The sequence below is a fragment of the Gadus macrocephalus genome, chromosome 6 (assembly GCF_031168955.1).
Source record: "Gadus macrocephalus chromosome 6, ASM3116895v1".
NCBI lineage: Eukaryota > Metazoa > Chordata > Actinopteri > Gadiformes > Gadidae > Gadus > Gadus macrocephalus.
In genome coordinates, this window is record NC_082387.1 from 18679265 (window position 1) to 18702209 (window position 22945).

General features: G+C 43.3%; 2 protein-coding genes across 4 annotated transcripts; one reads left to right on the forward strand and one right to left on the reverse strand.

The window, feature by feature from the left end:
- Positions 1-404: 404 nt before the first annotated feature.
- On the forward strand, positions 405-8457 carry LOC132459857 (RNA-binding protein MEX3B-like). Its single transcript, XM_060054688.1, has 5 exons — positions 405-1193; positions 2049-2296; positions 2511-2556; positions 3560-4323; positions 4583-8457. Exons 1-5 carry the CDS (start codon positions 599-601, stop codon positions 5003-5005), a joined length of 2076 nt encoding a protein of 691 aa, XP_059910671.1. The 5' UTR covers positions 405-598; the 3' UTR covers positions 5006-8457.
- Positions 8458-9956: 1499 nt separating this feature from the next.
- LOC132459859 (mothers against decapentaplegic homolog 4-like) lies at positions 9957-21188 on the reverse strand. Of its 3 annotated transcripts, none has more exons than XM_060054690.1 (10): positions 20864-21188; positions 19783-20211; positions 19238-19412; positions 18562-18813; positions 18072-18182; positions 17189-17239; positions 16235-16418; positions 13211-13379; positions 12625-12763; positions 9957-12524 (listed from the first exon to the last, which is right to left on the reverse strand). In XM_060054690.1, the coding sequence occupies exons 2-10, from the start codon at positions 20020-20022 to the stop codon at positions 12313-12315; spliced, it is 1533 nt and encodes a 510-aa protein (XP_059910673.1). In that variant the 5' UTR covers positions 20023-20211; positions 20864-21188; the 3' UTR covers positions 9957-12312. The 3 variants fall into 3 exon arrangements, with proteins under 3 accessions (XP_059910673.1, XP_059910675.1, XP_059910676.1); XM_060054692.1 differs by lacking the exon at positions 20864-21188 and adding an exon at positions 20716-20849; XM_060054693.1 differs by lacking the exons at positions 9957-12524; positions 12625-12763; positions 13211-13379 and having other exon boundaries at positions 16231-16418; positions 20864-21187.
- Positions 21189-22945: the final 1757 nt, after the last annotated feature.

The following is a 22945-nucleotide window of genomic DNA, read 5'->3' on the forward strand; positions in this document are numbered from 1 at the left end:
TGGCTCTGAAATAAATAGATGAAGCTCGCTACTTTTGTGTTGTCCGAGATAACTAGACACACCTATTTGAATACACCCAATGGAAATGTGCCGTGATTAAATAAATGTGGCATTTAATAAATAATGTGAAATAAATGTGAAATAAGAATCCTGTGAAATTAACACTTTTTAAAATAAAAACGTATTTATTACAAAATATTAACTGACTTATACATTTGTATTGATATAGAAATATTGCCAGATTTATTTACTTCATAGACATATTTATGTATTTACTTATTTAATTTGACCTTAAATTACATTCCATAGATTTGCACCACTGATTATAATTTGAAAGTATGGTCGGGTTTTCTTTATTTTCCAGAAAACCCAAATTACGGCGCAATCTCGCGTAAATTAGTGCCACGGGATTTGGGCAATGTAGTCAAAAGAAGGAGGGAGGAGGTCTGCTCTGCACGAAGGGCTGGCAAGACAAAACAAAAGCCATATATATTACGACGGTAGTAGCAGTTTTATGGAAAACCGTGTGAAGTCGCTTCCATTTTCGATTTAACTATAATATTATTTATTTTCCCAAATCGCTTTAAAGTGCAACACTATGCCTAGTAGCACGGCTTTGTTGGAAACGGAAGAGGGAGAGTCGGAGGTCCCGCCACCGCTAGTCCATGCTTTCGCCGGCATAGGCCTCGGCGACCAGGGCACGCATAGCCAGACACCCGAACAAGCCGGTGACAGCTTTCCTCACTATAGCTTTCTCGGTGCAGTTCTAGACCTGAAGCCCCTATCGAATCATCAATCGATTGAGGAAAAAAATGGTGCAGTAGCGACCGATGAAGAGTCAGAAGTTGCAGTCAACAATGGGAAGGGTAACCTAAATGGGAGTGCTAGCACGCTGCTAGCACAGGCCCACAACCACCACGTATTCCTGGGGCCAGGAGGAGAGTCTGTCATGCCGTCTGGGATTGAACCACCACCGCCCGAAACTATCTTGTTGTACAACAACGATGACCTGGATGACGCGGGCGGCCTACATTCGTCCAACGGGATGATACTTTTGCCGTCAGAAATGTATGGTGGAGAATCAAGTTATGAAATGGAGCAGTCTTTGTTGATGAGGAGAAAAAGCGTCAACACAACTGAGTGTGTGGCCGTGCCGAGCTCCGAACACGTCGCAGAGATCGTTGGCAGACAAGGTTGGTTGTTTTGGAGTCTGCTTTGATCTGTAAATCGTATGTCATTACTCAGGATCTGACTGTATTAATGCAATGCGATTGAAATTATGTTTTCACATTAAAACCAGTAGTCACTGCAGTTTTAGCCGACACCACCAAGTTAAAACTTGATAAAAGCAGCTTAACGTTAATTAATCGAAAGAAATCTCATTCCAGGTGAAACGCTATTGATTGAACAATTGTTATCATAAGGAGGTCTGGGTCTAACAATGGGTACTTGTTACTTGTAAAGACATATTTCCTTTCGCCTCGCAAACGTTTAAGATGCAGTCATTTGCGCATTGTGCTTCCCTTGGTTTGCTTTGTCTCATGGACAAATGTTGGTCACCATTGCCACATCAGCCAAAGCATATGTTAAGCTTATTGTGAGACACTGACGTTATGCTGCTTAAACATATAACTACATGACGGGACTTAATGGGAATTCCTAAACCACCAACTCCTAACTTAATGAAATGGGTTGGTTTATATACCATATGCCTTGAAGAGTATGGCTATGTCAAGGTAGTCCCAGTTGGGGGAGGGTAGACAACACTTTCATGTTGACCACCACAGGAAATTACTAGTGTTGTTATTTTTTATAAACAAATAGTCACTTGAGCAGTATTTGAGAACATTTTTAAAAATAGAAAAATGTATATAAACATTAACGGGGAGGTCGATAATCAGTTCATAATTAAGATCATTGATTTCCAAGAGTCACTTGAAATGTGTAACATGTGTTTCAACGTGCTTGCATTTTCAACATGTTCTGTTGGTTATTTTACTGTTGATGATTTGTATAATTACTTTGACCATAATCTTTCCCTTCCGCAGGCTGTAAGATCAAAGCCCTCCGGGCCAAAACCAACACCTACATCAAAACACCCGTGAGGGGCGACCAGCCTGTCTTTGTTGTCACTGGGCGCAAGGAAGATGTTGCCATGGCTAAGAGGGAGATCTTGTCTGCGGCAGAGCACTTCTCTCTCATCAGAGCCTCTCGGAACAAGACGGGCCCCCTCTCAGTCGTGGCTGGCCCCGGGCTCCCAGGGGCCCCCACCCTCCCCGGCCAAACCACAATTCAGGTGTGTAAAGAAATCTGCCCTGCTTCTATGAACAGAACAGATATAATATCAATCTATAATAAACTTCTATATATGGATAATGTCAACAATGCTTAAAAAAAACGAGAACACAAATGATTTATATATGTGTTTTTTTAGATTACATTTTGAACCTGTTTTGCTAATAATACTGCTATATTCTTTGTTATCCGTTTTATTTTATTGTTCTTCCTAGGTTCGGGTCCCATATCGGGTTGTGGGGCTGGTAGTGGGTCCAAAAGGTAGGTTGCTACTTTTTTTGGGCTGATGTGTTTACGTTGGAGATGGGATTTCTAAATGTGAGCCATGGAAGGTCTTTTCTTTTCTCATTACTATTAGTTTATTTGTTGTGTTCTGGCTTGTATTTAGACTTTGGACATGGCTTGAGACTTCCTTTTCAGTCTTGAGTGAACTCGGGACTCAAGCAAAGTAAACTTTGATCCTGGTGCAACAAAAGTAAAACGGGGCTGAAAAGTCCAACAAAGGCTGCGTAGGCTTTGGAGAAAATTAAAAAATTGCCTCACAAACTAGGTTCTGACAAGAAAGTTTCCTGAAAATAAATAAATGTAAAACCAAATCCATTTTGTTTTTTTGTAGGCATTTCTAAAATCCTTATCCTTAGTTATTAAGATTCACGCCTATCTATATTCCTCAATGATACAATTCCATGAATAAGCCATCCGTATTAGAAAAATGAAGCTTTGTTTTTGGTGTATATTTTGTTGCAGAAATACTGCCTCTTGTTAAAAAAATATCATGATTCTGTTAAAAATATATAGATATTTTGTCTCAAGATAAAATAACTCTTTATTTGGAATCTGAAGGACATATGAACAGTGACTGATATTCAGCATATTTAGCCGCAACGGGCGAAAACGATCCGGTTTTGTTTTATGCAGTTCAGGAATATCTCCATAAAGACGGATTCATTGCAAAACCGCATCGAGCTGTAGAAACGATGTAGTAAATATTCAAGGCGCTGGTTCTCCACAGAAAAAAGTGGAGCGCATCATGCCTGCGCGCATTAATGCTGCGCATGTATACAAACATTCAGTCACGAGGAGATTCAACCTTTTATATTGAGCAGAAATACTTTTTAATGTCCAGTTAGTAATTAAATTGATCAACGGGCTGTATTTACAAGAATACAAATAGCTCCGTGTGGACGGGGCCTTGGTTTCTCAACCGCCCTTATCTTTGGCCCCATCTTTCCACACCAAAACTTCCCGTTTGCTCACCTTTCAGGGGCAACCATCAAACGCATTCAGCAGCAGACCCACACCTACATCGTGACGCCGAGCCGGGACAAGGAGCCTGTGTTCGAGGTCACCGGCATGCCGGAGAACGTGGACCGGGCGCGGGAGGAGATCGAGGCGCACATCGCCCTGCGGACCGGCACCTGTGGCGGCATGGAGCTCCCCGGCGTCGACGACAACGACTTCCACTTCAACGGCACCGACGTCAGCTTCGAGGGGCTCTCGGCTGCGGCGGCCGCTGCGGGCATGGGCCATGCAGCGTGGCTTCAGTCGAATGCCGCGGCCTCGGCCGCAGGCGGCCTGCCCGCTATGGGCGTGGCCGGTGGCGGCGGTGGCACTCAGCAAGTCAACGGCAACTTCAGCGGCGGCGTCAAGATGTCTTCCACCTATCGCAACGACAGCTCCAGCTCCCTAGGGAGTGGCTCAAGCTCGGCCGATTCCTTCTACGGCAACGGGAACCTGAACCGCATGGCTGACTTTAGCCCCACCTGCTCGGTCAACGCAAACAACAACAACAACAACGGCGGCGGTGTTGGTGGTGGTGGTGGCGGCGGCGCAGGGGCGAGTTTCTGGTTTGGCGATGCTGCGCAGCCACTCGGGTCCGAAGAGATGGGTGGTATTGGAGTGGGGGGCCCCGCCTCAGGATTTGATCCCCTTACCATCTCTACTGCCCCGGGCTCCACCCCTCTCCCCCAGCCCCCCGTATGGAGCTCCTATGTGGAACATCAGGCCCATGAGGCTGGCAAAACTCAGGTTTGTGGGGTTTGCAAGGTTCAATTCCCGAAAATGTCAGTAGTGTTATTGTGTCCCTGTGCTGGTGTGTAATGTGTATTTTAATATATTTTTGATCATTTGTAATGAGTAAAAATTCAAATCATTGAAAGCCAAGGATATCGTTGAAGTGCTATTATGATTGGTTGCCAGGCGGCGAGGTTTCGAAGCCAGTCCAGAAGTGAACCATACAGCCCTTGTGGTCTATAGGGTAACGCCTTCCCTCTCCCTCTCCCTCCAGACCAGTCACCCGGGCACCCCGCGCCTCTCGCCCACCTTCCTCTGCACAGACGCCCTGGAGCACCCGCAGGCGCAGCGAGTCCAGCGGGCCTCCCTGGGCACCACCGGAGCCCCTGAGTCCCACCGCTTCTCGGGCTACGGCCCCGCCTTCTCCTCTTCCAGCGAGAGCACGGCGTCCGCGTCCTCGTCCTCGCCCCCCGACTCGTCCTTGCCCTTCAGGGCGGCGGCGGCGGCGGCGGTGGCAGGGCGAGGCGTGGAGACCTGCATCCACTGCATGGAGAGTCAGGTAGTGGCGGCCCTGGTGCCGTGCGGCCACAACCTGTTCTGCATGGAGTGTGCCACGCGGATATGCCACGGCCCAGACGCAGTGTGCCCGGTGTGCTTTTACCCGGTCACACAGGCCATCCAGCTCCGCAACATGTGATTCCTACCACTCGCCAGCCCTCTCTTACCCCCCCCCCCGGCCCCCCATCTGTTGTGAGGATCGCCCGTGATGTGTGGCCAACGACTGTGGTTCCCCCTCCCCCCGCCTCCCTCCCTACCACTTCTAGGCCAAAATTGCAACGGGAGTGTGTGGAGGAGGGGGGTCTCACGAAACGGGCCGAGCACTGGGGACTAAGCGCAGGAATTGAGCGGGAGGGGTTTGTCCCAGAGCGCAGGGGGAAACCACAGGGTAGAGGTACGAGCATCTTTTTATTTCAATGGAAAGGTTGGGTATGGGGGGGGCCATCCTGTACAGGAGCCTGTTATTGTGAAGTCTTCTTCCTAGATTGAATATCGATAAGTGGAGGGGTTAAGACCCTCCAAGTAGCATTGGGTGGAATGTTTTTTTAATTAATATTGTTAATGTATATATTTTTTCTTTTTATTTCCCCCGAATACATGGAATGAATTTATTGGACTTGAGATCAAACTTTCTAAGAGTTCAGGTTGTCCTCTAGGTGAAGAACAAGTTTGTAAGAGCAGTTTGGATTTTGTCATCCGTACATCTCATACGTTTTGCCTTTTTATTTTAATTTTTTCTTTATTTTTTTGCTGCCATTGTTTTTAATGTGTCTTGCGTTGCCCCTCATCCATTGTCCTTTTGGTATTGACCTCAAAGAGGAAGTATAGGGAAGTGTTTACATAGTCTTGACCAAAAATAACTTCATGTCAACCTATACAAATTTTGCATTCAAGATCAAAAGATTATCAGTCATGTTGGAATCTGAGCCTAAACCGATGGTAGCATTAGCTGTAAAGATGCGCAAGTATCTAATGCTCCTTGCAACAAACTAATGAGTGTTAACAATTGCGCATTGGATAAGTGAGCATAATGTATTCCAGAATGACCACCGAAGCAATGCCAATATGTAAAAGTCCCCTTTTTAACCTGATGCCAAAGTGGCTTAAAACCTACGAACATCACTCCAAACTGAAAGTTCAGATGGGCATCCCTCTTTTCCTCCTACAACCAAAGGTATGGGGTGAGGTTGTTAACTGCTTCCTATCGGGAGTACCCCTGTGTTTGACTCGTTCACTTCCGCCATGTTGCTTTCCATGGCTTCCTTAAGCCTACACGTCTGTTTACACGTTACTCGTGCCTGATTGCGTTGAGATAAAAAGAGAAACTTTAACTGGTTCTCTGGAAACACAACGGCAATATATTTTTAACTAATTTGTGGCCTTTTTTATGGGAAGCCTGCGAGTAGCGCCACAACAGCTGCGTAGTCAGACCTCATCTGAACAGCACCCTGAACACGCATGACGGGAGTCTTATTCTAACATTTTAATTCTTTAACACATTTCTGCAAACTTTTTTTTTTTTTTCATTTTTGAAAGCACAGATTTGTTTCGCTTAGTTCTTACAAACATTTATTTTGAATGTTTACACAATCCTCCCTCTACCAAGAGCCATTTAAAAAAATACATAGTTCTTGCCACCCTATTATGGCCACACATTTTATTTTCTTAAGTACGCTTCTGCCACCATCATACATGTTAACATTCCATACTGCCTGGATTGCGGCCATTTTAATAAGTTTATCCTGAATATTGATTGATTTCCGTGTAAACATCCCACTCCTAATGATCAGGGGGCGGATGTTCTGCACACATTAGAGTGAGTGCGGAGGGGCCATGACACGCATCTCTTTGTGCTATGCTGTTGGGTAGCTGGCAGTTTGGCAGAATCAAGAGCATCAAGTTCAGTTCAATCTTGTTGGGAAGTTCTCCAAATGGTGGTCATTGTTTTTAACCAGGGCCATAACAGGCCTAGGCTAAGAAGACGCCGCTATGTTTTCACTTAAGTTACATGATTGCAAGTCGTTTGGCGTACTTCATCAGTATACTATATCATCAGAGTACCTCAGGAGCACCTGAGTAAACGCCTAGTGCAAGTTGGGTAAATCAAACGCTTCTTGATTCCTTGAATTGGGCTTCAACTTTCCAGGCAGACATTTATTTTATTTTAAACCCAATACAATTATCTTCATCCCCATTATCATCAGTTCACACTTAAGACAGCTTTACACATTTTGAACTGACATTTATCCTCGTGATTCGACGTAGTGTATTGTTAGTCACATTTTCTTTGTACTGCATTGTGCACCCAAACGGCACACTTAACATTTTTATGCTTCTTCTTAATTTGCGGTCACACTACCACCTTGTCTTTTCTACGAGTTGCCGCAAAATGAACTTGGGTTGTAGCATCATCCCAAAGTGGGGTGATAAAACGCCCACGATGTACATTAAGACCAGGAAAGGCGACCCCGATCCAGTTTGTCACTACACATTGTAACGTCGTTGCTGTGGAAGGCTAACGAGACTTTACTCCAGCAGTAGTGGAGTGTGTGGGATAGTATCTGGACGTAATTTAATTGCTTTTTTTTTTGCTTAGATGTCTTGTAGAACATCCAAGTGTTATCAATAATGAGCCGCAACAGTGCAAAAAAGCACCCATTTGCCTTTTTTTTTTATTTTATTTTTTCTTGAAACAACAGAGGTTAATCAAAATGCTCTCTGCCTCTATTCCATTTAGTGAGGCCTTCTGTCCGTCCATTATAGAGGCACAGCTTCGCGGGCTAGGGATGCCCTCTCTCTTCCGATGGAATGCAATATAACCGCTTGCTTGACATAATCTCTGAGTGATGCTTTGTTTTTTCTCCATATGGCTTCTACTTTTATTGCTGTTTAATGACTGATAGAGAATTTATTTTTTATTTTGTTACATTTCATATAGACGAATATAAATATATATATATATAGATGTATATTAAAATGTTTACAGATAGAGTTTTTCTGTTTTTGTTACTTTAATTGATGACTAGCAGTGATGAGTTGAAAATCAGTGCAGGAGGCTGCCATTCTATTTGCTTGTAGTCTATTTTCCCTCTTTTTTGTTGACAGTATTGATGATAATAATAGTATTGGTAGATGCAGGTTGTTTGAGTGGAAATGGAATGTGCAACACAAGCATGTTTTTATCATGAGCCGCCAATGTAAACGTCACACTGCAACTGTTTGTATAGAGGCCACGGTTCCTAGGCCTCGTCTATACGCCACCAAATTTAAGAAGGGTATATTGTACAATTTATGTTAGAGATATATCTATATATGGATATATATAATAATTGAGCTGTACCAACGGTTTAAACGGTTTTTGCTAAGTTTACTACATCTTTTATGTATATAAGTAGGGGGAGTCTTATGGCATATAAATTCTTCAAATTAAGTCGGGAGTTTAAAAGCAGACTATATTTTATAATGGCCTCTTAAGTTATTTTGGCCAAAGCACTGATATTATATATTTGCTGTAAAGAGAATTTGAGAGTTTTATTTTTCTGATATTATAGTTACCTAATAAAGACGGTTTCATTTAAAGCCATCTCAGAATATGTATGTTGTTGTGATTTATACATTGAAAATGATCACCCCATCTTGCAAAATATGCAACCAATTAAATGTATAATTCAGGTTATTACAACTGCAAATAAAGCCGGAACCAGTGTGACCATATACCATCACAGGTGGTCTAACATTCAGCCATAGTTTTAGCAGTTTTTTTGCCAATTTTTTCAATAAATTAGATCTATTAAGACCACTTGGCAAGTTGTACAGTATCTCCCCCTCTCCACATGGGTTTTGAATCCATGTAATGAATTTGTCCCAAGTTCAGTTTAAATGTGACATTTGGGGTCAATTCATTTTTATTTAGAGTGTTGGTATTGCAGAATTGCAATACAAAGTAGTTTAAAAGGTGAAACGAGAAAAAAGTTAAATAAATATCAACCTCCCAAAATAAAGTTACAAGGAGGGATTAAACAAGGATTTGGAGAAAGATTCTGTTTAAAGTTAGACTGATTGTGATTCACTCAGTTTCCCTGACCAGGTGTTCCAGATGCAAGCACAGACCTCCTCTTCCAACTCGAGGGCAATGTAGGTTATCTCGGAAAGATTAACCGGGGAGAGTCCGATAAGGGGTTTCTTAAAGGAAAATGATGGGGTGGAAGGGTTTTGTTTATCAAAAAGTTGATCTTATTTTGAATACTATAGCTTACCTTTAAAATGTATGTTGATCATGGCATAGCCACATGAAGCCAAAAAAATTATATCTGCATTTATAATGTGGTCGAAAAGATTCATAAATCCCTTTTCTGTTCAGGGAGTTTTTCCTGTTTTCAAATATGACAGATATACTCCAATGGGGGGTAAACACAAGTCCAATCACATGCTTGAGAGCAGCTCTGGTTGGTCACTAGGAGGCTTGCTAGAGGGGCTGCAAAAATGGGATGAACGGTGAACCGTGAAAGAGGATCAGTTGATGCTTTCAGGCATTGTTTTAAACACACTGTCAAATGGATCGGAGCAAATCTGGAGCCTAGCTGCCCTCGGATTAACAAGAGGGGTGTTCATCTTAAAGAACCGGTACATGTCAGCTTTGGCTTTGCCAAAGAGCACTCATGTAGGCCCTTTCAAAGTTGGATTTATACTACTTTTCTTATGACAAAAAAACTTTTTTGTATTGACTCCAAGACCCTTTTCACCTTGGTATCGCTGTAGGATAAACAAGTCACTCATTACGCTTAATATGGGGCTACCCTTTTTATGTAACAGGCCAAGATAGTAAAGGAGTTGAGGTCAGTCTGCCCTTGCTCTGCTACATAGAAGTAGCAGACCCATAATGGTGTTACTAATGACCTGTGTTTATCCTACCATGACTCCACTGTGAAAAGGTCTTCTGATGTGTGCTTTGATATAGTAGTAGCAGCACTGGTCCTTTTGGATAAAATAAAAAGATAAAAGAATGGTAACATACATCACAATATCTGCATGGTAGAATGGGAAACCGATTAACTTGTATTCATTTGGAAGATAATTGAAGGATCACAATGTAGAATATCAAGCCATTTTTATTCAGGAGTTTCTCACATAAGAAATACAGTTAAACTCATTTCTGCAATAGGCCAGTCACCACAAGGCTGTTTGTAGAGGCTCCCATTTTATATCGGCACGTTATACCAAACCTGTCAACTTCAGAGTCCAATATCAGATATCTGATCATTTCTCTACATGTCATCCAGCAAATGTTATCCCAAAAAATCCTGTTTTGTTGCTTCTTCAATGCATCATTACACAGAGCAAAATGTAAATTGTTGTCTTAATCCTTTGATTCCAAGTCCACCACACCATTGCAAGCTGCCAACAAAAATATTAAGGAAAGTTCAATGGCCAAAAAGATTAAGAAAAAAACAAGAGTGTTCAAATTCCCTAACATACAGGTGCATAACCAAATCTGACCATGTAACCAAATTATTTAATTAAACTGCAGAATCAAAGTAGTTAATACAGCTCATGGATCAGAATGACTTGCAATTCATGGTTTATTTACGAGCCTGGTATACTGACCAATAGAATCAAGGCAGCAGGTGATCACAAAAAAAACTGCAGTAGAAACAGTTTGTTTAATCGGGACGGGAAGGTACAACCAGGAATACAGTCGAGACACTTTTCATTGTTACACCTGGTTGATTAATAGTACCGTCAGTGGCCTGGGGTTTGGCATACAAGATGTTCAGAACATATTGTATAATTTCATGCAAATATTTACAAGAAACAGGTTATTTACATGGTGAAAAAAAAGCTACTCAGAAACTAAAATAAAAAAGGTGAAAATGTAAATCCATCTGCTGAAAGGCTGAAACCCGGATGACGGTGTCCTATATCTGCATACGTTTAGCATTTTTAGTTACTGAACTAAAACCTAGATCCTTAGTTTATTTTCCTCAAGAGGAAATACTGAACGTTAAAGATTTTAAAACAAAGAAAATAAAGTGCCAAAAACAAAACCCCAATTAGTGTAACTGGTGTGCTGGGAAGCCACCGTCATGTGTTTTATATTTATCAGTAGACCAGGATAATACCTATACAGAGGCAAACTTAAAATATCAATATCCTTAAATAACATTCTAATGTTACAATCCAGTTCTATTGGACAACTTCAGTGCACTAACTGGTTGATGGGCAAGATCAACAGCCTACATCAGTAACATTCAGTAAGCAAATAGGTTTTGTGGCATTTCTTATACAGCGTGTAAAAAAGAAGAAAATGGTTAAACACAATTCCTCTACACCGTTATTCATTTAGCATTGTTTAAAATCTGATTATTGCCCAATTTCAAATAGATGGGATTGTTCACCTTTAATATAGCCAAAGAAAATAAGCGGAAGCAGTATAAATCTTTATACAAACCAATGTGAAGGTTACTGATTTGAAGAAAAACTAAGTATCATCACAGCGACAGTGCAATCTCCGTAACATAGTTTATAGCAACCGCTGTTCTCATAGGCCTAAATTATGGCTAATTAGAGCCAAAGAGAAACTGCGATCAACAGTAATGTCAGGACACTTCTACACCCATTTCTTCGCAATTGTTCATCCAAATGAGTTGATGATGTAATGGTGATACGATAAAAAAAAAAATGCTTGGGATAAGTCACTCATTAAACTTTGTGTCTGGCTTCAGCATTTCATCTAATAACCACATATTGGGACTCTGACATTGCAGGATTCAGTTCAAATAATATTTCCAAAGTACCAGGTTTAAAACAATGACCATTTACAGTTTTGAATAATCCGACCTCGGCCTAGAGCTAAAAGCAGTGAGATATGTATGTTAGCAGACCGGGAGAAGCTAACATGAACTCAATCAACTACAAGATGGCTCTAGGACTCCTGATTGCTCCCTGATCCCACTTGGACCGGCTGCCGTCAACTGGCTATGACCAGAATGAGGAAGTCTTCCTCGTCTGGTCCTGTGAATACTGATTGTCAAGATGAACTAGATATAGTTACATCCAGGAACCCACACCGTTTCATTCTTTTTAATTCACTATCCGAATTTAAGGAAGTCCGTAGGCTGTAATACAGCCGGAGCTAATTTAGTTTGTCAAGTTTAGCATTCCCGTCGACATCTATCAAAAATAAATGTAAATTTTCACATGTACGTCTTTTGCCCATGGCTCAAGTTTCTCTGTTTCTCTAAAAAAGGGTTAGTCCCAAAGAAAGAATTAGGACAAAGAAAAGCCTCTCCATCGACCGTTGCGAGGCGGTGGGTTCTGTAGTGTGACAGCACGACTCATACGGTTCAAGGGGCCCCTGGCATATCCCTCTCAAAAGAGAGTCCTTTATACAAAAAGTAGACCACTGCGGTTGTGTGTGTGTGTGTGTATGAGCGTGTGTTGTGGGTCTCAGTCCAGGGGTTGTGGGTCAGCGATGGGCATGGTGTGCAGCACCTCGTCCAGCAGCTGCAGGGCCCGGTGCAGGTGGATCTCGATCCAGCACGGGGTCTCCTTGATGCTCTGCCGCGGGTAGTCGGGGCCCCAGCCCTTCACGAAGCTCATCCGGAGGATGCAGAGGCGCCGCAGGTCGTCCACCCCGATCCCTGCTGCCGCCGACAGACCTGGACGGGGAGACAGGAGCACTGTGTGAGAGCTGCACCGTTACACCATCATTCTCTCACACACAGACCCAGACACAGACAGTCAGTCAGTCTTGCGTACTGATGGCGGGGGCGATCCCTCCGACCGACCCAGGCCCCGGGATGTTTCCGGCCACGGCGGCGGCCTGGGCGGCGGCAGCGGCCTGCGCTGTAGCGGCCTGCTGCTGCATCTGCCTGTGGCACTGGCGCAGGTCGAATACCTGCAAGGGAGAGGAACACACACACACACACACACACACACACACACACAGGTTTAGGTGGGCGGGAATTCTGATGGCCCGCCTAGCTTGTGATGGTTCGTGGTCATAAACGGCTCGATTAGGTCTCTAGGTCTCCAATGCTTGTCTGGAACTGTACTCAATGCAATGTTGATAGTGATGGTTAGTAAATTATAGGGGTATTCATTTTAAAATGATTGATTTGGTATACAATATAAGAATGATTCTTATATTCATTTAGGAATATTATCAAAACCCCTTTTTGTGAACTTCTGTTAAAACAAAGAAAGAAAGAAATCCCTCGCTGTGAACAAAATAAATGGAAAAAATATAATCCCTACAGATACGATGTGTCGGATGGGTTCCACGGCGAGCGTCAGAGGGCAGCCTCTGAGCAGCGGCCAGGCGGGGTGCGCCCGGGGCACTCACCTTGATGTACGCGCTGGGGTAGATCTTGTGCACTGCGTCCCCGGGGGCGCGCCCCGCCTCTCGGTCCAGGTAGTAGCTCTGCACAAACACGGCGTGGTCGCTAAGGCAGCGCACCCAGACGTCCCCTTCGCCTTTACACTCCAGCTGCACTCCCTTACCGATGTGGAGCCTGGGAGGAAGCAGTGAAATATAGGGGTTTGTATAGGGCAATGGTTTGTAACCTGCGTACCGCCGCAGTACCCTTGAGCAAGGCTAGTTGTACCATGAACTCCTGATTTAATACATTACAAGGTTGTTCTCAATACACAAGCAAACAATATACTGTTTGCTGCATTATTATTCTAGCCTGGCTATTGCCAGACCACGCTCAATCGTAGATTGCACGTTCGTCTGGGGAAGCTGCTGTCATTTTCTTCAGCACAAGAGGCGTGATCAACGGGCCTAGTTTAACTGACTCTGTACTCGATTGGCTGCTTGCCGTCACTTCCCTGTCATTATTGTGTTAAACCAGCCAATAGCGGTGTGCAGGGCGAACGCAAATCGCCGGCAGAATGGGCGGGGCTACCCAGTCTATTATTATTCCACAATGCAAGCCCTTGCTCCAAGTCAGGGATGCCAGGGTTACGGCCCGCGGGCCGGACACGGCCCGCGGGCCGGACACGGCCCGACTGTATGTCACATCCGGCCCGCGGGTGATAAGGGGAGAATATATGTATTTATTTATTTATTTATTTTTGGAATCCGTCAGTTGGTCTGTTACTGCTGCTGGTCTGTTACGATTCAATAACTGTTCATCCCCCATTCTCCATTCCATTTCGAAACGTGTTTAGAAAACACGCTTGTTTCATTAAAATGTATTCATCAATTAAGGCCGCCACCAGGGGGCGCCCCCAACACTTTTGCCGCCCCCAACGCATTTGCCGCCCTAGGCGATCGCCTAGTTCACCTGTGCAAGCCTTCAATAAATAAAATAAAAGTAATTAACAGTTTACACAGGCGAGCGCGTTCACGAGAATTTGACACGCGAAAAATTCGCTTGAGTTCAAATATTTGAACTTTGACGCGAATTTCGCGTGATGACAGCCAATCAGCGTTCAACAGCGTGGCCACTGAGTCACATGTGTAACGTAACAGCCAATCAGCGTTCAACCGTCAAACTCAGTGCAGTGCAGTCCGGGGTGAACTGCAGCATGGAGGAGAAAGTGAATGTTGCCGTTTGCGACTCCCGGAGCTCTATATATAATAGTATATAATTGTATATATAATATCACGGCCAAAAGCTCTGTGCGCCTCCGGATGGCCGTAGCGCGGGGAGCTCTCATAGGGATTGGGCTACTCGGGGTTTGTTTACCGGCGTTGCCATGTTTCCGGTCTTGTGTGTTCCAACGGTTTATTAGGTAGGCCTATCTAATAAATCTCTGTCTATTCAATACTTCATTCACTGCCTCTTCCGTGGTCATTACAATATTATGAATATACTGCGTCGGGTCCTCCGATATCTCTCCCTCTTCCACAAAAGGTAAAGACATGCAATGGTGGTTACCTTGTTGTGGCGCGACCAATTCAACAAAACTTGCACAGCGACAGATTATGATGTGTGGCGCGATAAAACTTCGGCGACAACGCGAACGGGCGAAAAATTTCACGTTTGGTGTGAACACACAGTTAGAGGGGAGCTGTCTCCTGCTTTAGGCTATGTAATTGTAGGCCTCATTGTGAGGCTATTTTGGGGACTTCAAGCATCATTTAAAATAGCCTACCTATCCATGTGTTGAGGCAGTGTTTGGCCTTTTCAGGCCTTTTCAGTCCGAAAGTGTAATCCGGCCCCTGAGGTCTCTTGAAAAAAATCTGGCCCCCTGACCAATTTCACCCTGGCATCCCTGAAGTGATATTTCTGAGAAATAAATTATTTTTTGGACCTGGGATTCTTTCTGAGTGACTGCCGTGTGTGAAATATTCATATATCCTATTAAGATAAAGAATGGGGTCGGCTTAGCTCATGAGGTAGAGCAGTTGTCTTGTAACTAGGGCTGTCAAGCGATTAAAATATTTAATCACGATTAATCACATTAATGCCATAGTTAACTCACGATTAATCATATTATTTTTTGCTATGCTAAATATCCCTTGAATTCCTTGTCCCATTAATTTTTCTCATTTTAATGCTCTTATCAACATGGAGAAGTGCATCGGCTTGCCTTGTGCAAATGTTTTTTTATTGATAACAACATTGGCATATACTGATCAAAACAGGACGGTACAAAAAAAAGCCTATAATGCAATTTAACGATGAACATACAAAGATATGCCTTGAACATAGCAGTCAGGCTACTGCTTCTTTGTTTTGAGCCCCAAAAAAAAAATTATATTTTTATTATTATAATTTGCGTTAATCGCGCGTTAAATTTTTTAAAAAGTCGCTTTGGATAAATTTAAAAAGTCGCTTTGGATAAAAGCGTCTGCTAAATGCCCTAATTGTAATTGTAGAATGTGTGTTGCTGTTTTCCTTATCATACTCTACGATTTTAAGTTGGAGCGGATGGAAGTACAGAGTAGTAAAGAAGACAATTCCCAGAGATTCAACCAACTTGGCAGTGGGCACTGTAGATTTCATTAAGAATGCAGACAGACACAGGACTTAAGACTTAAAATCCCTCACCCACATCTATCGGACGCCGACTCCATTAGAGAGCAAGACTGACTTCACTCAGCTAGTACAGGCACATAATGGCGGCCATTAGTGGATCATCCCAAAAAGATTCTGAAGTATCCAATTATTTTCTGAATCATCAATGAAAGGCATTGTTTGTATTGCATTGTTAAAATAAATTTGACACATTTTGTGCCAATTTGTGAGTGTATATTTTAAATACCAAGTAAGGCAATCTTAAGAGTAAAGTCAAAGTTGAATAACCCCACCAAAACATAATCAAATCCCATAATATGTGCTCAGTAATGACATTTCGGGACCAATTTTAGTCCAAATTGCCTACTAGATGTGGGGCGTGTCGGGTCGGTGCCTACCTGGCTCTCTCGATGGCCTCGGTCCGGTGGACGTTGCTGAGCTGGCCCAGGCAGAAGCGGTCCCCACCGGAGGGGTCCACGTAGCCGTCTACCGTCACCACGGGGCAGGAGGAGGGCACCTTGAACGTCTCCCCCACCTGCACGTCCATCTCAAAGTAGGCGATGGAGCACCAGTAGTCAGGGGCTGGGGGAATACACGGAATGTCATTCTGCATATCACACGTCTGTAATTTGAATCACTTGATCCAATCGTGACGGAATAAAACAAGATGCTAGCCAGCTATGTGTGATTTATATAAGGGGGGGGGGGTCTTGATATTTTAGAGGGTGTTACAATGAACCACCATCACCTTTTCCCAACAACAATGTGGGTTCAAACCACTTAAAAACGAAGCACTACGCTGGCCTTAGATTTTACCACCGAGTAGGCCAGGAATTTCAAACACAGGGAGCTGATTCTTTCCCAGCAAGATAAACCTCGTCGTCCTCCTGTAATGGTGTCCAAGAGCTTTTGTTTCCTCGTCACCATCAGTTAATGATAGGAGAACTATTAAACCACTCCAGAGTACCATCTTCATCTGAAGTTCACGTATCAAAGCACCAACAGTGTGGTTGTGAAACTAGACGCCCAAACTTCGTGCCTTAACGTATGAGCTATTGGCAACTTTCAGATCTCTAAGAAAGACGGGCCATATGCCCATTTGAACCTTTAACACACATTTCAACCTGCAATGTACCCAAACATGAAACGCACATGTGGGATCAGATCCTGGACTTTGGACCCGGGGTCCAGGATTAAAACCAAACAGAAGACCTTTCCATGTAATGTTAATAGCTGATTCCTTATTCTATGCAGCATTGGAGGGGGGAACATTACCGAAAAAAATACTGCTAGCAAAACCGTTTTCCTCTATCATGACCAGTTAGGCAAGTGTCACCACAACAATACCTTACCTGGGTGGTTGGATATGGGAGGCTGGAAGGCTAGCTCATTATGCACTGGCCCTAGGAAAAAAAGAGAGTCAGGTTTTATCTTTTAATATTATAATTGACATTTTTCTAGGGTTGTCCTTGAATTTGATAGAAATACATTAAGTCAACGTTTAATTGTCTCTAATTGTTGAATCATCGTGTCGGGAAAATGGCGTAATATGGTAATAGCGTGACGTTGGGAGGATGGGTGGGGCTAAATGAGCGATACCACAGCATTGCTTGGCTTCTAGAAGGAAAAGCCCATGAGTTATACAATTTTTTGTTGTGGGGGTGAGGGAATGACTCAGTCTTCAGAGTAAATGAAAGACAATCCAAAAAGGTCAAATGCAAACTGGCAACAGCAGCTGTCATATCAAACCATTCGCACTGGCGAAAATGATTCTCCCTTGGTACTCTATTGTATTTTCACTGTTTTGTTCAATTTAATGGGGATGTATTTCCATGAGCTGGAACGCATCATTCACAGCATCACTTGAATTTTTTTTTTTTATCACTCTCTGTCTCCGTTTCTGTCGTCACAGAGACGGCCACCGTTTTATACCGATGATGAATTTTTTTCATTACAGTATTTTTGCCTATATTAGAGTATAGTAAGCCAACTGTATCATGCTGATGTGTTGAATACTGACATTCTCTGACATGAACGGACAGGCACATTGTCACATTGCACATATTCCCTTAGACTTTTCCCATTTGACAGCTATCGCAAAAGAGAGTTTAACCATGTTACATGTAAACCCAGTGTGTTGGGATCTATAGTAACTGAGAACATTTCACTGCAATGGATTGTGTATGCGACGAATAAAATCTGAATCTGATCTGAATCTTAGTATGTTCAACTTACAGTAGGGCCCGGGATGCGACATAGGGGGGTGGTGCTGGAGGTGGCCATTGGTATGGTGGGGGGGCATGTTGTTTGGGAAGCTGCTGTTCCGAGGCCAGCTGGCGTTTGCATCTATGGGAGCAATAGATGTCTGTTGAAAACTCACAAATGATCAACACACAAACATTACCCAGATAAACACACGTCACAAAAATACAAAGACACTGCCAAGGCGCTCTTTATGATTTGTTTGCTGGGAATTTAAATGTGATATTGATGACGATAGTCTAGCTTGGAGTGGACTTCCACTGAAAGTTTCTGGGTTCAAACCCAAATATATAGACATGCTTAAGCAAGATACCTCACCACAAACTCCCTCTTAATTCATTGTGAATATAAATGACTGCTAAATGACCATATAATGAAGGGATGAGCAGCACAAAATACTCTGTGGACCTATAACACAGCGACACACACACAAGATGCTGCCATGTTTGTATCCGTGTCTTACTCCCGGCTCCAGCAGCGATGGCGGGGAAGGAGGACGAAGCGGAGGTTGAGGCCTCGGACATGGGGAGCAGAGCCGGGGAGCCGAAGGCCTCGGAGGGGCCCGGGCGGCTACCGGAGGGGGGGTGTTGGATGGTCTGGAGGGAATGTCCCCCCTCCATGGAGGGCAAACTGGGCGGAGAATCAAAGTCATACTCGTCTTTAACCATGAGCCCTGAGCTGGGGCCAGAGCTGGTCAGAGTCAGCCCTGATAAGTCTGAAAACCAAGATCAGAAAGCACATGTCAATGGGGAGGCTTGGCGACAGCGGGGTAGAGGTGCCACGTCACCTTACAAATCGCTGAAACCTGTATACTTAACAGAAGGCGGAACACAATAATTTGAGCAAACATATCATTTTTGATCCTTGTGAACAAACAGTATTTGGTTCAACAACTACAATATCTGCAGGATACATTTTAAAGCTGCACTGAACTGAAATACTAATGTGAATTCACTTTTGTATGACTAATGTAAAATGTCATACACTGTAGCATTTTATATGAACACAATTGTAAAAGGAAATACTCTACATTTCACATTAAAATCTTTATTTCTTTTTGGACCGGGAACACACAGACTGTTATCCTACAAACTCCAACAAAAGATTTTATAGACAATCATATTGAGAGGACGCCTCACCTATGCCCGGGGAGACCACCCTCTCATAGTGATAGGGGTTCACGCAGACATTGTCGCACTTGAGGTCAAAGGCAAACTGACAGTATTTGACGTGCTTCAGCTCATTCTTGTGCAGGTCGGGCCATCGCCACAACCTGGCGTAGATCACATGCGGGAATCCTTTACGTCCAGCCACCTGGATGGGAACCAACCAAGGGTCAGATGGGGGGACACTGGCGATTCAAATGACCAGTCCCTTGTTGATAATTCACAAACCGATATATAGCTCATTTGTAAAATCAGTTCAACATTGTCCAATAGTGTCAGGAATTTCACAATAACTCAATAAAACAAAACGTTTATGAAGTTGAATATGTAGACCCGAGTATGTGCAGTGGTTTATAACCTCATTGATATAGTGTCCCGCATACTGCATGAGCAAAAAACAAACATTCTTTGCATGGAGTGTGTTATGACAGTATGTCAGGTGTGGACCCAAAGAAGATTAGCTGATTGCAATGGCATCAGCTATAGGGGATCCTTTAAATAAACAACAAGTTCCTCACCTGAAGCCGTCCATCGAGTGTCCGTTGGATCGTAACACACTTGCTAGGGTGCGCGCCATTCGTGGTGATGGCTGTGATAAGGGAGTCCAGCTCATCCTTCTTCTCCTTCAGTTTCTTAACCAGGCTCTCGATGGCTCGCTTAGCAAATGTCTCGCTTTCACCTCCCTGCCTATGGCACATCAGGCTGTGCACGATGCTCAAGCAGGCATCATTGCTTGTAGGTGTGTTGGTGATGGACATGTTGACCTTTTCGCAGCCGTAGCTCTATTCTGAAGAGAATGGATGACTATTGACATATATTTCGCCTGTTTAGGCAATCAGGCATCAGTTGATGAACACGGGGAGTTGACTGGCATTTCTGTGAACGTGGTGGTTTTCTAAAAAACGATGCACTCATCGCTGGCCAGGTGCCAGAGTGGGGTAGTTTGTCTGAAAAGAGAAAAACAACCAAAGTTGGTGATGGTATTTAAATATACAATCCAAGAAGGTAATCGAGGTTTTTACTATAATATTCTAGCTAACCAGTGGTTATAAATAATTGTATAAAATATAAAATAAATACACATACATCTCTGACGCCTACTTTCTTGATAGGTTAATAAGAATGGAATACATGTTTACTATACAAATCAATGGCTCCAATGCAAACCCACGATGTGAGAGGAGACAAGAAGAAGTTTTGCGAGAACTAACAACTAGAGACGAACTTTAGAGACATGCTTTATTAATCTACCGCTCCATATAAGCAGTGTCCTCTGTTGTAAAGCCTACAAAGCAACTACTCTTAATAACATACTGACAATTACAAAAAATGCATATGACGGCATTAGCTAGTGATGCTATCGTACAGGCTACGTTAGCTAGCAAGTTTAGTGTTGACAAAACTCATACAAACAAACACGTGACTGCATTGACTTTGCTTGCTGCACATACAGTCATGTTGTTCTTAGACAGTGGTCGAAGAGCTAGATGCCATTCGAGCTAAATGCGGACGTTTTTGTGTCTGTATAATAAGGCTACGGACATAGTTAGCTGGTTGCTAGTTAGCTGGGAGCTAGCCCCTTCCCCGCTAATATGTTACCGTGCGCTAGCGGCCGACGCTGGGGTGTGTTGTCAGATCACGCAGGTTGTGTCTCTGGCGTTATCCACACACATTCTCCAGTCGGCAACTTGAAGAAAAATTAAGTGCCACAGAACGGAACTCGTACATCCTCAAAACTGTTGTGGGAACGTAACCAGACAAGGCATAACATTAACGATTTGTGTGTTTGAAATTGCTTCGCTGACACTTGGGGTACTACAGATTCCGACAATGGCGAGCTGCGCATGGGCAACGTGGAGCGACAGATTGTGGCATTACTAGGCTGCTTCATTTATTTAAGAATTCTGGCCAGCAAAATAAATGAGTAATGGCTATAAGTATTGTATGAAGTGCGCGCGCGCGCACACACGCACACACTTTCGAAAGTCAAACCTCTGATGAGCGTGTGTGTGTGTGTGTGTGTGTGTGTGTGTGTGTGTGTGTGTGTGTGTGTGTGTGTGTGTGTGTGTGTGTGTGTCTACAAACACTGCAGACGTAGAATTATTCTCATTATTATGGGCGTGAGAAGGTTTAAGTAACATACATTATCTATTTCCTCCTCTCTCTCAACACCCCCCCCCCCCTTTGCTCACTTTTTCAAACAGCAGAGGGCAGTATCCACCAGTTTACCAGCCTTGAACGGAGGTTTCTCCCCCATCTGATCGAGATCATTCTAATACATACACGGTGCGGTAGGTAAATCCGAGAGTTGTACAGAGAGACTGCTGAAAAGGGTGAAAGAGAGCAACATCAAAGTAAATAAACATTAAAAAGTCCCCCTCTTTTTAATAGTGTTTCAGTGCAACTGGACCGATCACAGAAAATAAACCCTGAATGGGCCAATCACGGAAATGAAGCTCTGATTTGACAAATTACTAATTCTTAATTATTAATAGCACTTACATTATTACAGCATCTTTAACATTAAATACAATTTAGATTCGACATTGGATGAGCTGAAGATATCTGAAATGAACAGTTCCAATATGCTTTCTTCAGGGATTAGTAGAGGTTGTTATAACACTATATAGCCTCTGAGGTAAAACATAGATTTAGGTAGGCCTATGTTTCACAAACGTGGAATTTTCCTAGAGTAGTTGAAGTGGCTTTACACCAACTACGATAATACAGGTTGAATTAGAGTGGTCGGAATTTCGGAAAACCTTTGAGTGTGTTAATTAACCTTCAGTTTTCGGAGAGATTGGACAGATTTAAAACTATGACTATCATAAATATTTGTTTTTCATCTGATTGCCTCAAGACCTTTTGTTTTCTTAAACAGTATGGCATTTGAACCTATACAATTGCTGACCACAACTCTCCTGGAATTTTGAGAGGTTCAGTCAACTTTGTCACACCGGTGTTCCGGGTCCCAAATGACCGTCAGGAAGTGCATGGATAAAACTATATTATGTTAATCAAGAAGATGGAAAACCTCCCCATAGACACACCTACTCACTCACACATCCACAATCACAACCCCCTCTACCCCAACCCTGTAATCCATCACTGAGGGCTCCCACGACAGCAGATCCACTGGTGTACACCTAATGGGTGTGTCAGGTTGTGTTGTATTTATGTTGAACGTATTTAAAACATTCAATTAATATTGGCTTTGATAAAAGTAGGCAAAGCTGTTGGTTGCACTGTTTTAGCCGTAGAACTGGTGTTGCAGTTCATGTTCCAAGACACACTTACAGACAGAACGATGACAGCCCTCTGTGCAAACACTTACTCATCCACACATACACACACACAAACACACACAAACCCACACAAATTGACTATTTACATACATTTGCGCGCAATCAAATAAACTTTGTCGGGTGTGAACACGCACATGCGCTTATCCGTGTATTTGTGTTTGTGTGTGTCTGTGTTTGTGTTTGTGTGTGTCTATGTTTGTGTTTGTGTGTGTTTGTGTGTGTATGTGTGGGTGCTTGGTAGTGCCCACCTCAACAGCGGAGTAAACACAAATTCACATAGACATTGAGGAGACAGTGGAGCTTAAGTGATGGGATGGGACTTTCTCTCTCTCTCTCTCTCTCTCTCTCTCTCTCTCTCTCTCTCTCTCTCTCTCTC

Excerpts from the sequence above, each read along its gene's own strand:
- LOC132459857 (XM_060054688.1), top strand. The coding sequence starts at position 599 with ATGCCTAGTAGCACGGCTTTGTTGGAAACGGAAGAGGGAGAGTCGGAG. Across the intron at positions 2,557-3,559 it reads GCTGGTAGTGGGTCCAAAAG|GGGCAACCATCAAACGCATT; the intron begins GTAGGTTGCTAC and ends CTCACCTTTCAG. Across the intron at positions 4,324-4,582 it reads ATGAGGCTGGCAAAACTCAG|ACCAGTCACCCGGGCACCCC; the intron begins GTTTGTGGGGTT and ends CTCTCCCTCCAG.
- LOC132459859 (XM_060054690.1), bottom strand. The coding sequence starts at position 20,022 with ATGTCCATCACCAACACACCTACAAGCAATGATGCCTGCTTGAGCATC. Across the intron at positions 19,413-19,782 it reads CACTCGATGGACGGCTTCAG|GTGGCTGGACGTAAAGGATT; the intron begins GTGAGGAACTTG and ends GTTCCCATCCAG. Across the intron at positions 18,814-19,237 it reads GGTGGTCTCCCCGGGCATAG|ACTTATCAGGGCTGACTCTG; the intron begins GTGAGGCGTCCT and ends CTTGGTTTTCAG.